This window comes from Centruroides sculpturatus, unplaced genomic scaffold (genome assembly GCF_000671375.1).
Source record: "Centruroides sculpturatus isolate CEXI.00-Female unplaced genomic scaffold, Cexi_2.0 scaffold2146, whole genome shotgun sequence".
In the NCBI taxonomy this organism is placed as follows: Eukaryota; Metazoa; Arthropoda; class Arachnida; order Scorpiones; family Buthidae; genus Centruroides; species Centruroides sculpturatus.
This window is the reverse complement of record NW_019386451.1, coordinates 44,364-55,236: the sequence shown is the minus strand read 5'-3', so window position 1 is coordinate 55,236 and position 10,873 is coordinate 44,364. Positions and strand designations below refer to the sequence as shown.

General features: G+C 33.8%; 2 protein-coding genes across 3 annotated transcripts in view; both read left to right on the top strand.

Annotated features, from left to right (window-relative positions):
• Positions 1 to 92: 92 nt before the first annotated feature.
• LOC111615012 lies at positions 93 to 3,075 on the top strand. Its single transcript, XM_023356388.1, has 5 exons — positions 93 to 115; positions 202 to 390; positions 468 to 491; positions 563 to 629; positions 3,044 to 3,075. Exons 1-5 carry the CDS (start codon positions 106 to 108, stop codon positions 3,069 to 3,071), a joined length of 318 nt encoding a protein of 105 aa, XP_023212156.1. The 5' UTR covers positions 93 to 105; the 3' UTR covers positions 3,072 to 3,075.
• A 5,928-nt stretch (positions 3,076 to 9,003) lies between these two features.
• Positions 9,004 to 10,873, top strand: part of LOC111615010 (UDP-xylose and UDP-N-acetylglucosamine transporter-like) — a 36,206-nt gene continuing 34,336 nt past the window's right edge. For both annotated transcript variants that reach the window (XM_023356387.1, XM_023356386.1), the window contains exon 1: positions 9,004 to 9,279. In XM_023356387.1, coding sequence (XP_023212155.1) covers positions 9,206 to 9,279 — 74 coding nt within the window. In that variant the 5' untranslated portion in view covers positions 9,004 to 9,205. The remainder of the gene's footprint in view (positions 9,280 to 10,873) is intronic.

Genomic DNA, 10,873 nt, shown 5'->3' with positions numbered 1-10,873 from the left:
CCATACTCGGGCAGCTTGTATTGGTATGTAAATATTTTATATTTAAAAATAAAGAAACAATTGCAGTTAAAATAATTTATATTTCTTACAGAGAAGAAATTTCCAATGCATTTAAGTAAGTAAATAATAACAGAATAAAATTTTAAATATCGGAATAAATAGATTTATATACAGTATCTTATATATTAAACTTTCACAAAGAGATTCGATGTAAGAATTCTCCCATCGCTATATTAAATGGAATATGGGAAAATTGGAATCAAAGTAAGAATTACTCGTACGAAGATGAACTTCATCTCACTTGCGATGATGGTTATAAATTAAATGCCACTGGAACAATTAAATGTCTCGAGAATGGAGAATGGTCCCTCACTTCTGCTACTTGTTTGAGTATTTGAAAATTTCTGAAAATTTTATTTTATTATAAAGTTTCGAACGTTAAAATCATTATCTTAATTTTTTTACAGAGAAGAAATTTTCAATTAATTTAGGTATGTTAAAAATTACGTTGTCAGACATTAATTATTAAAGTAACTACACAATTTTTCTTTAATCATTATAGTAGTAATTGTTGCTGCAGTTACGCTTGTCGTATTGAAAGTTGTATACTTCATCATGTTCAAAGCAAGGTTAGAAACATTTCTATAATTATATAATAATTTAATTACTTTTATATTGAACAAATTGATTTGAAGCGAATGTACACATTTTCAGATTTTATTTACAGGATAAGTCTGGAATCATAAGAGTTAGTGATTTTCATTTTTTACAGGTGAAGCATGACGCTAAAGAGAAACGATTTTTATGGTATTTTTATGGTAGAGACTGCGTTCAGTGTTAAGTTGCCTAAGAGTTTAACTGGCTGCCTTATGATTGCGAGAAGTTTGGATAAGTTAGGTAATTTCACGCCGGCTGCAGTTCCCTACCATCAAAATTACTGGAATTATTTCCTTTTTACTCAGGGCCATGCTTTATACCTGTAAAAATTTAACAAAATCCATCACAATTATTCCTTTCAACATAAGTTGGTAGTTGTCAAACCAAACTATATCACTTTTTAATCAGTTGTAGGGAGAGGCTACTTTATTACTTGTAAACGCATAATTGTTTTTTCCAGTCCTGATGTATTGGGTACCTCTTTCTTATAGTAAATGGTTTTAAAATGGTTTAGTCTGATTTGATAATTCTTATAATTCCAGGCTTATGAGCGCTTTACAAGAAAATACACGAAACAAAACAGTAACAACAAAGACCAACTTTAAAGTAACATTTTAATTTGTTATTTTAAATACTACGAATAAAGTCTGTGAAAAGAATCACACGGTGTGTGATTTCTGGTTGTGAGGTCATTTGAAGAATAGGGTTTATCATACAAACGCTGCAACTTTGACAGACCTAAAGGATTATATTACAATGTACGTGCAAAGCATCACTGAAGAGCAGTTGCGGTCAGCTGTTCAGGCGATGAATCGCCTCCAAGTTTTACACTTGAATAATGCAACACACATTAAATAACTTCCTGACATCAGTCAACAGTCTCTACTGAAGGCTTTATCCTTGTGGAACGTATAAACATGTTTTCGTTTTTATTTTTTGTGTATTTCCGGAGCTTTACAGGAGAATACCTCTTTGATTACGGGCACAATATTTTGTGTTGGCCTGTTTATGAGCATCTGTAATAAAGCTATTTCTTTTAATTAAGCTGTAATAGAACCATTGGCTATGTTATTATATACAAAAATATAGACACCTCCTTTAGTATGAGAATTTTATATATAGTAGACCCCCTATAACGCTTAGATACGTTCCACTTTATAAGAATTTCACGTTGTAGGAAACCTTAAATACATGAGCCAATCACAGTCCGACACGTGTGAAATTTACGGACTACGGCTGTTTGAAAGGTTTTCTTCAATAAAATTAATCCATTCTAGACTAATTTGACTCAACATTTCCAAAACACGTATAAATTTTTGGGAATAATCCGTATAAACTATGCATGCTATAAACAAAAAAATTGTAAGATTACTTACCGAGTGTGCACCGTTCGACCAAGCCGTTGCTTACGCTTGTTTTCGTCGCGGAGCAGCGAACCAAAGACGGCCGCGATTTCTGACAAGTTATTTTTCTGCGAAAAAGTCGTTGACCTTTGCAGACATCATTAATATAAATAATTTTTATGGCCGTTGAATAAGAAATGTTCCTTTCACAATAAATGTATCAAATTACAGTACTGTATTAAACTTACGGTACCTAATTTACATACTGTACAGACGATAATGAACTAAACTTACCCGCCTAAACTCTCCGTAGCGTGGCGCTGGACGGCGGAAAGTAGTTCGGCTGCTCATCCACTATTGGTCCAGATTCGACCAATCTTGTAGCAACACGAGTTGGCAACGACGTTTTACGAGTCCCTTTATACGAATACTGTCACAATTTTTTCGCTACGTTATAGGAATTTCCTTTATAGGAACCCACGTTATAGGGGGGTCTACTGTATATATATGAAATTTATAATATTAAAATATGTATGCAGCAGTGCAAAATAAACTTTTTCATAGTCGATTCATAGTCGATCTTATGGCGTATCCCACTGTGCGTTGAACCACATTGTTTAACATTTTATCAACACATTTCATATGAATTGGCTTTGCCACTGATAAATATGAATACTTATACAGTATGAATACCGAATAGTCGAGGCTCTGCAGTACCCCAAAATCAAATCCAGGCGAGCAATTGTTCAGGAAATTTTTCATGGATTAGATTTTTTTACGTCTATCACGAATATGTTGGGCCTTAGTCGTTTCCATTGCAGGCATAGTCGAATCCATGATGGGTCTGAAAGATTGTAATAGTGCTTAGTAAATTAATTTTTAATTTAAAAAGTATTTCTTTCTTTACATTGCGGATTTACAGTATTCATATTTACAATCATTGTCACGATATATTTGATTAATGAAGTTATCAATATTTTAATGCAAATTGTAATAATGACTTTGTAATTGTTCGTCCATAAAATTAATATAATTTATTTTAGGAAAAGAAGAGACCAAGACGATGAATGAATTATATAAAAAAACGGCATGTAAAAATCCAGTCGATGAAACAACCGAAGTTATATCGCTAGAACTTGCAAACAACGAAGTAAAATATGAAAACTTAGATGAGTACACAAATAATAGGCGTGAAATTATTATATTCATGAAAAAATGTAGTGTTTATGAAGAAATATAGCGTTTGTAACTATTTTTCTTGGTGAAGAAATGTATTCTGTTAATGAAGCATATCGAAATGAGCGATTCGAGATCGCTTATAGATATAAATTTTAATGACTGTAAATTACACAAAAATTACACAGTCACATTCAAATATTACGTGACGTAAAAAAATGTTTACGAACTTTTAAGCATACTGTCAACGGATCGGGTGTAAATTCTTCTATTTAATTACACGTATATTTTAAATTTATGCTAATGTAATGTTTGTAACATCGCGACGCTTCTACCGCAATTATAACAACTGTAACGTTTACATTACAATTATTGTGAATCTGAGTTCATATAACAATCTGTAATGTTGCCAAGTAGCCTACAGCCCAGTAAAGATATACCGGTAGTAGCTTCATTGACATTACTATGTACTCAGATTTTATAATTGTATAGTGTACACGCGATCTATAATTTCTTTCTTGCGAAATTTCAGACATCCAATCAGTTAATTAAGTTTAACGAATTCATTAAAAATTTTTGTATTTCTATCGAATAAAAACCGAATTAGTTACATCATCTGAAACGAATTTAATTGTACAAAAGTACTTATCGGAATTAAATCGGAATTAAAGTAACAAACCGGAAAACCAGAATAAAAAGACAAGGAAATCGAAAAACTTTACTCTCCATACTCTTGAGCGAGAACGAATGCAGATCGGACCACCAGTGGCCAAGCGGTTCTGTTCCCTGAACACTGGGCAGTTCGGTCGTGGGTTCGCCAGGACGGATTGGCCACGTGGAGTTTTCCGGGTTTTCTCCACATCTGTAACGCCTAAATACGGGCCAGTTACCCTTAAAAAGATCTCCCGGAAGACATTCCCCCTGGACAGATTGCTCAAGTGTTGCATTGCCTTAACTAAACGAACGAATGCTGATTAATTTTATTGCCAAAGTATAATCTATAGAAGTAAAAAGACTAACTTTATAATACTGTAGGGAACCCGTTCTTAATCAGCGGATTCCGCCCCGCCGGTTCGTCTCACCAATTAATCAACTAGTCCAATATTTCCACAAAAAAACTTTATTCCGCTCTCAGGGACCACTACTTTGCAGTCCCTCTCTCTCTCGTGTCCCGAATTCCTTCTTCCCGCGTTTTCTTCCTGGGTCTTAACGGCCCCTCGTTAGCGTGTGTCGATGGATAGATCGCATCTGCCCCGACGAAACCGCCCGAGAGGGAGGGCGAGAGGGTTTGATATCACCACAAATACAGTTATCTTTGGTAAAGGAAGTCATAATTTTCTTAATATACTGTTTTTCATACGTAGAATATTTTGTTAAATGATATTTTGGATTTCTTTTTGAGCGAACCAGCCATGTTTTATGCTGGTTCAAGCAATCTCTATTTAAGGAAAAATTAATGTTTACATGGTCTACTGTTAGAAAGTTTTTGTTGAAATTTATCATTCTGACTCAAAATTCGTGTCAAGGTGGAAACAACACTATACAGTTACATCAATTTATTATTTACAGAATTACTATAACAAAAATACTTACGATAAATAATAACCTCAGTGTCTTGATCTCACAATATATAATTTTACAGAAAGTATAAACAATATTTATAAAATGCATTCAAATTTAATAGTTCAAATTATTCGAGAAGAAAAGATTTATTCGGAGCTGTACTCTAACTGAAAATTTTGTTTATTCTGAAGATACATTAAAAGTTATGCCATCCGAATTTTCGATTGATCTCTGTCTCAGGTCAATCAATTTAAATATAGGCTTATAATCATGTAGGAACATGCCTTATAATGGGCATAAATATCTTATGCGTGCCAAAGTTTTAGATTTCGAATAACGATATCTAAAGAAATAAAACGAATAAGGTTTAATTAGAATAAATGAAAAGAAGCTTATTGACAAAACGGATGATTGAGTGATAAATCTAAAGGATGCTTGAAAAGAAGACAGGTGATAAACCGAAATCGTGTGATAGCTTCGCCACTCTTGAGTTACACCAACCAAATCTATATTCCATGAGTATATTCTTGTCAATATATAAGGATTAGAGTTCAAAATTTTAAACAGTTTTACCCAAGTAAAAGGTAGGCAAATAGGGTGTTTAAATGCTGCCTTTCACTGTGCATACAATAAACTGTTTCATATTCTCAACTTATTATATTGACAATTCTTGTGTTTAGCATAAGTCTATTCCTCAACAAGATGCTATTTTCTGTTTCAATTTCATACATTCCACGTATCTATTCCAGCAAGAAAGTGTAGTGTGTAAAATTAGGATAGAAAAAGTTATAAAGCTTATTCATCCCCTTTAACATATATTAAGCTCCATGTGTTAAAAGCTCAGAACTCTGACTCTTGAACATCATTCGGCCATAAAATTCTTCACAAGAAATACAGTTAACAAGAAACTTATTATAGTCTTAATATAAGGAACATTTTCTATGCAGCTCTCCGTGTATTTCTTTTGTTGATTTCTGGGTTATTTTTACTTTCCATAGTCTAATTTATACGATAGGCAAAACACATACAGAATGTAAACAAATATATAGGCCTAATTATAGTGTATTGTACAATCGAATCTGAGAAATCATTTCTTTGTGTTGAAGACCATATTATGATGGTGCCACGTGCTTCGAAGTTAATTCATTCCAGGAAGCCGTTCGAACTATGAATCGTTCGAAAAACGAATTAATTTTCCCCATTAGGAATAATGGGAACTGAATTGATCAATTCCCAGACCCTAAACAATGCCTATTTCAATAAATTTAAAACAGCATATACAGTAGACCCCTATAACACTGTAGATAATTCCGTGTTATATGAATTCCATGTTGTACGAGTCACTTAGATTTTACAAATACGTTAGCCGTTCACAGCCCGGCACACGTATTTGTAAAATCTAAGTGACTCGTACAACATGGAATTCATATAACACGGAATTATCTACAGTGTTATAGGGGGTCTACTGTACATGCAAAAAGAAGTGTTTCACGAATAAATGCAGTTGTAAAAGCAAAGGACTCAAAGTGCCATAACAGTTTAAGATATTGGAATTTATTTTTGCAATAAATAAGATTGTACAACGTCAATCACATAATTTATGTGTAAGTTTGTTATTGTATTATTTTCTTTAATGATTTAGAACGCACTGTTCATTTTAGGTTCAACAGTTTATTTGCATGTGTCGTTACTTAAGCTTTCTCCTATTTTGACATATTAAAAACTTGCATTTTTGTCTTAACGTAATAAAAATATTTTTATTCAACATTCACCATCAGCGCATGCTGAATGTCGACATTTGCCGGTGTAAGTGAGAAATAATGAGGTTTAGCAAATATTTCGTACATACACGAAACGACCGTGTGAATGCTGACATTCGCCATATATCGGTTATTCACAGTAACATATATATAGCCACTTTAATCCAAAAATTCTTTTTGGTTGACGGTCTCAATTTGTGCAATAAACATGGGCGTCGCGAGGGGGGAGCCTGGATGGGCACGGCCCTCCCCAGTGAACCTGGTGCCCCCCCCAGAAAATCACAGCCGAAAAAGTGTTAAGCCGATTTGGAAACAACAAAAAACTTAAAGCTCAAAATTTTGAATACTAATAAAAAAAAAAAGGTTCACTGTGCCCAATGTTATGAATAATTTGAAATAATTCAATTTTGTGTTAGGTTGGCCTCTACTAGGCCCCCCACAACAAAACTCTGGCTACGCCCATGGCAATAAAATCTTAATTTTGTAGCCAGAAGTGCTGTGAGAACGTCAACCAAAAAGATTTTTTGGATTAAAGTGACTACAGTATTTAAACATTAAAAATAGAATAAACCTCGATTTAGTCAAATTAGACCAATGATAATGATAATGCTAATTATAAAAAGTATCCAGCAACGAGTTGCTTGGTCAATTTTTTGACCGATCGCCATACTTTCCCTTTGTTATATATAACAGCCGGGAAAAGAATAGATATAAAGTTCAAACTTTTCTAATGAAACATATTGATATTAATTATGGATTCTTAATGGATATAAGTACAAATAATTCTATTGTAAAAGTTATTTTAAAAGAACTTAAATTAATTATGTACATATATATATACATAATTAATATACAAATAGTACGTACTGTACATGATTGTGCTTTACAACCGAGTACGGGTGGTAACTTATTACAGACGACCATAGGAAGATGGAAAATATATTTGTTTATTTATAGTTTAATTTTTGTAACAATAGGCGGTTGCCACTTTATCTAGCAATTGCTAATGATATTTTATCGCACTGTGAGGAACTGAAGTTTTACAGTCCCATTGTGGGTTTGGCCACTCTCATAACGGAACGGCCGGGTGGTGAGGAGAAGGTCGGTCCTTACCGACTCATCAGTGGCTAAGTGGATTAACACTATTAAATACCGTACCTCTCGTAGGATCGCATCTGACTAACGAACTAGCCACCTAGAGTTTTCTTTGTGTGCCTACATCTAAATAGGGGCCAGTTTCTCCATAGGTAAGCCTCTCGGGTTGCATTCCTTTGGCAGATCGTCCATGCGTCCTCTGCCGTATCCAACCAAGCCAAACCAAGTCAAACCATTCTTACCAACCGGTCACTCCATCGTTAAAATTAAAAATGAAAATTTAGATGTTTTCCTTCCTTTCATTTTTGACTCTCTGTCCTGTAGGAACTAAGAGGGCTGTTTAAGCAGGACCGATTTATGTGGGGGCTACAGGCACTTAAGCCCTCCCCACTGTGCGGCCGGATAGCCGAGCGGTCAAGGTGGCAGCCTATCGCTCTGAGGGACCCGGGTTCGAATCCGAACGGGTCGAAAAATCCCCAAGAATTTTTCGGGGGTGGTCCGTTCGGATATGTCGGGCCTCGTCCCTCACCACCCGGCAGCCCCATTGTGGGCCTGGCCGAACCCATAATGGGCTTGCAAAAAGAGTAGTGCCCACAGGGCGGAAAGAGTTTAAAAGGCAGCCCCATTGTGGGCCTGGCCGAACCCATAATGGGCTTGCAAAAAGAGGCCCTTTTAGTGCCCACAGGGCGGAAAGAGTTTAAAAAAAGTCCTCCCCACTGATCGAACAAATAAATGTTAATTTTTTTGCTAATATCGTTTATAAAAACATTTATGATGACAAATATGATTTATCGGATCATATTTGTCATCCGCAATATAATCGTCGAGCACGTGTTAATAAAAGATAGATTATAATTATTCAAATATTTTTTATTGTTCAGTTAGCTTTCCTTCGGGTTCTTCTGGATCCGTCATTGTTTTTAATCCCATTATAAGTCCAATCAGACACTCAACGGGGGCGGCCGGATGATGCAGGACTGGATGATTTAGATTTTAAACTTCTTGAAGGTTTGAAATTTGCTATTTTTAATGAATTAAATTCTTTTGAATTACTTTTGTGTTAGAGAGGTTACTTAATTAAAATTTGTCACATTTCACTCAAAATCCTGTATTTTGCTATATTCTTATAGTGACAAATTTTATTTCAAAATTCTTTGCCGATTATAACGACGATCCGATGTTACAAATTCAGGTAAAAGTAAAAGTAATCGACAAGTTCATTACGTAGGTTTCTACTTCAGACGTTATTCCACTTGAAAGAAGAAAATTCATTAAAATTTAATTAATTAATAATGCATATGATGCATGCTATGCCTGGAATCTCACGTTCTATAATAGCTTCTTGTCTTTTATTATATTTTTCCTTCTCTACTAATTACGTCAGAGGGCAGCATAGTTGATAGCAGCCATTTCCCGGGAAAATACTCCACGTGTCATGTGTCAAGTTACTCCATGCATGATTAAATATTTCCGTTCTTAATCGATCGTTTATACTCAAATTTTAGTTCTACTAAAAATATTAAAGTCTGTCTAGCGGGAACTAAAGAAGTGACAAATTTAAAAATTCACCGTTGAGCTCGTTAATTTAATTATGCTAAAATACTCAACTTTATGACAATGATTGCGGTTATATTAGTTTTTATTGCGTGTTGTAGTAATGTCATTTTCTTGGAACATATCATCAAGTAAGAAATAACAAAAATTTTCTCATTTATTCCCAAAATATATCAATTCTTAGGAAAGTAACATTTTGTTTTAACTTGTATTTTTCCAGTTTTATATTATATATTACCCGCTTTTACTCAATTAGAAATCATCCTCAAGTTTTATTTTAATTAATGTATAAATTTATTTAGAATTTTATTCAAATAATATATAATTAAAGTATAGCACGAATATTCAGTAACGATAAAATTATTTAGTGAGTACATAAAATATTATTTGATATATAATAATACAAAAACCTCTAAATGAGTGACAAGCAACCTTTATGGATTTGGGCAACGAGTGTACTTTGTATAAGCAGGCTTTGGTAGGCTGCTTGCATTTTTTTCTTATAGAATTCCAGGCCTTTAAGNGTTCCTTGCAACAATCACAACTTTATTATACATTTTTTCATTTAGTTTTTTTTTCTTTAATTTAAAGTTACAATATGTAAAATTAACAATACGGGTACTCACTAAATTTCTTAAATGAGGGGTACAATCTAGAGATATGATATGTCATGGGGTACGCTAATGAAAAAAGGTTGGGAACCACTGCTCTAGGCGATGATGAATCAGTGAGTGAATGAGTGAGTCAGTCAGTCAGGACAAGCAATTTTATATATTTAGATCAGGGGTGTCCAACCCGCGGCCCGCGGGCCACATGCAGCCCAAGGCAAGTTCCAATGCTGCCCATTATACGTGTAAACAAAACCGATAAATTTTTAAATCCTTTTATTATTTATTTATTTCAACGGCATAAACTCAAAAAATAAGTTTCACAAAGACATAAATCTTTATTTGTATTTTATTTTTGAGTGGAAAGGAAATATTTTCAAATACTTGGAGATGAGTGAATGAAGAAAGATTATTAAATAAAGCTATAGTTGTGACTCAAAGGATTATAGACCCAAATTTGAGATAAGAAGAGAAAGGCCAAAAGATAAAAAGTAGTGAGAAAGGTTAAATAGATCTGTTACGCAAATAGTGACCCTTAATTTTTCAACCTTTCTCACTTGTTTACCTTTTGTCCTTTCCTTTTCCCGCATTTTGGTCAATAATCCTTTGAATCCCAACTCCAGCTTTATTTAGTATTCCTTCCAGCGTTGCAAGATTTGGCTACTTTGCGCCAAATTTGGCTACTTTTTTGTTTGACGTAAAAATATAATTTGGCACTTTGGCTACTTTCTCGGCTACATATTATTTGTAAATACATTAGTCGAATAAAAATGCACTTTAAAATGGTGTTTCGTCGCTTTTTATTAATTAAAGACCCAAATTAAACAAATATTTGTGTTTTTCAAATAAATTTTCGTTTGTCTCTTTTATAATAATTGAATTTATCTATTTCTAAGTAAAAATTGAAAGTGTCTGTAGAAGTAATTTTTTAAAATATCCTTTTTCGTGATAAAGTTTTAATACATATTACTATAATCTAGACATGTTAATTTTTAAATATACTTGTATATTTAAGGAATGGGTTACAAATAGGCCTATAATATATATACTTGTGGCCACAAACTCCATGACTTCTTCCAATGTGGCCCAGAGGAACAAGAAGGTTGGACACCCCTGA

Bases quoted from the DNA above. Each gene is read 5' to 3' on its own strand.
- LOC111615012 (XM_023356388.1), top strand. The intron at 391-467 runs GTATTTGAAAAT...ATTTTTTTACAG, and splicing joins CACTTCTGCTACTTGTTTGA to AGAAGAAATTTTCAATTAAT. The intron at 492-562 runs GTATGTTAAAAA...TAATCATTATAG, and splicing joins GAAATTTTCAATTAATTTAG to TAGTAATTGTTGCTGCAGTT.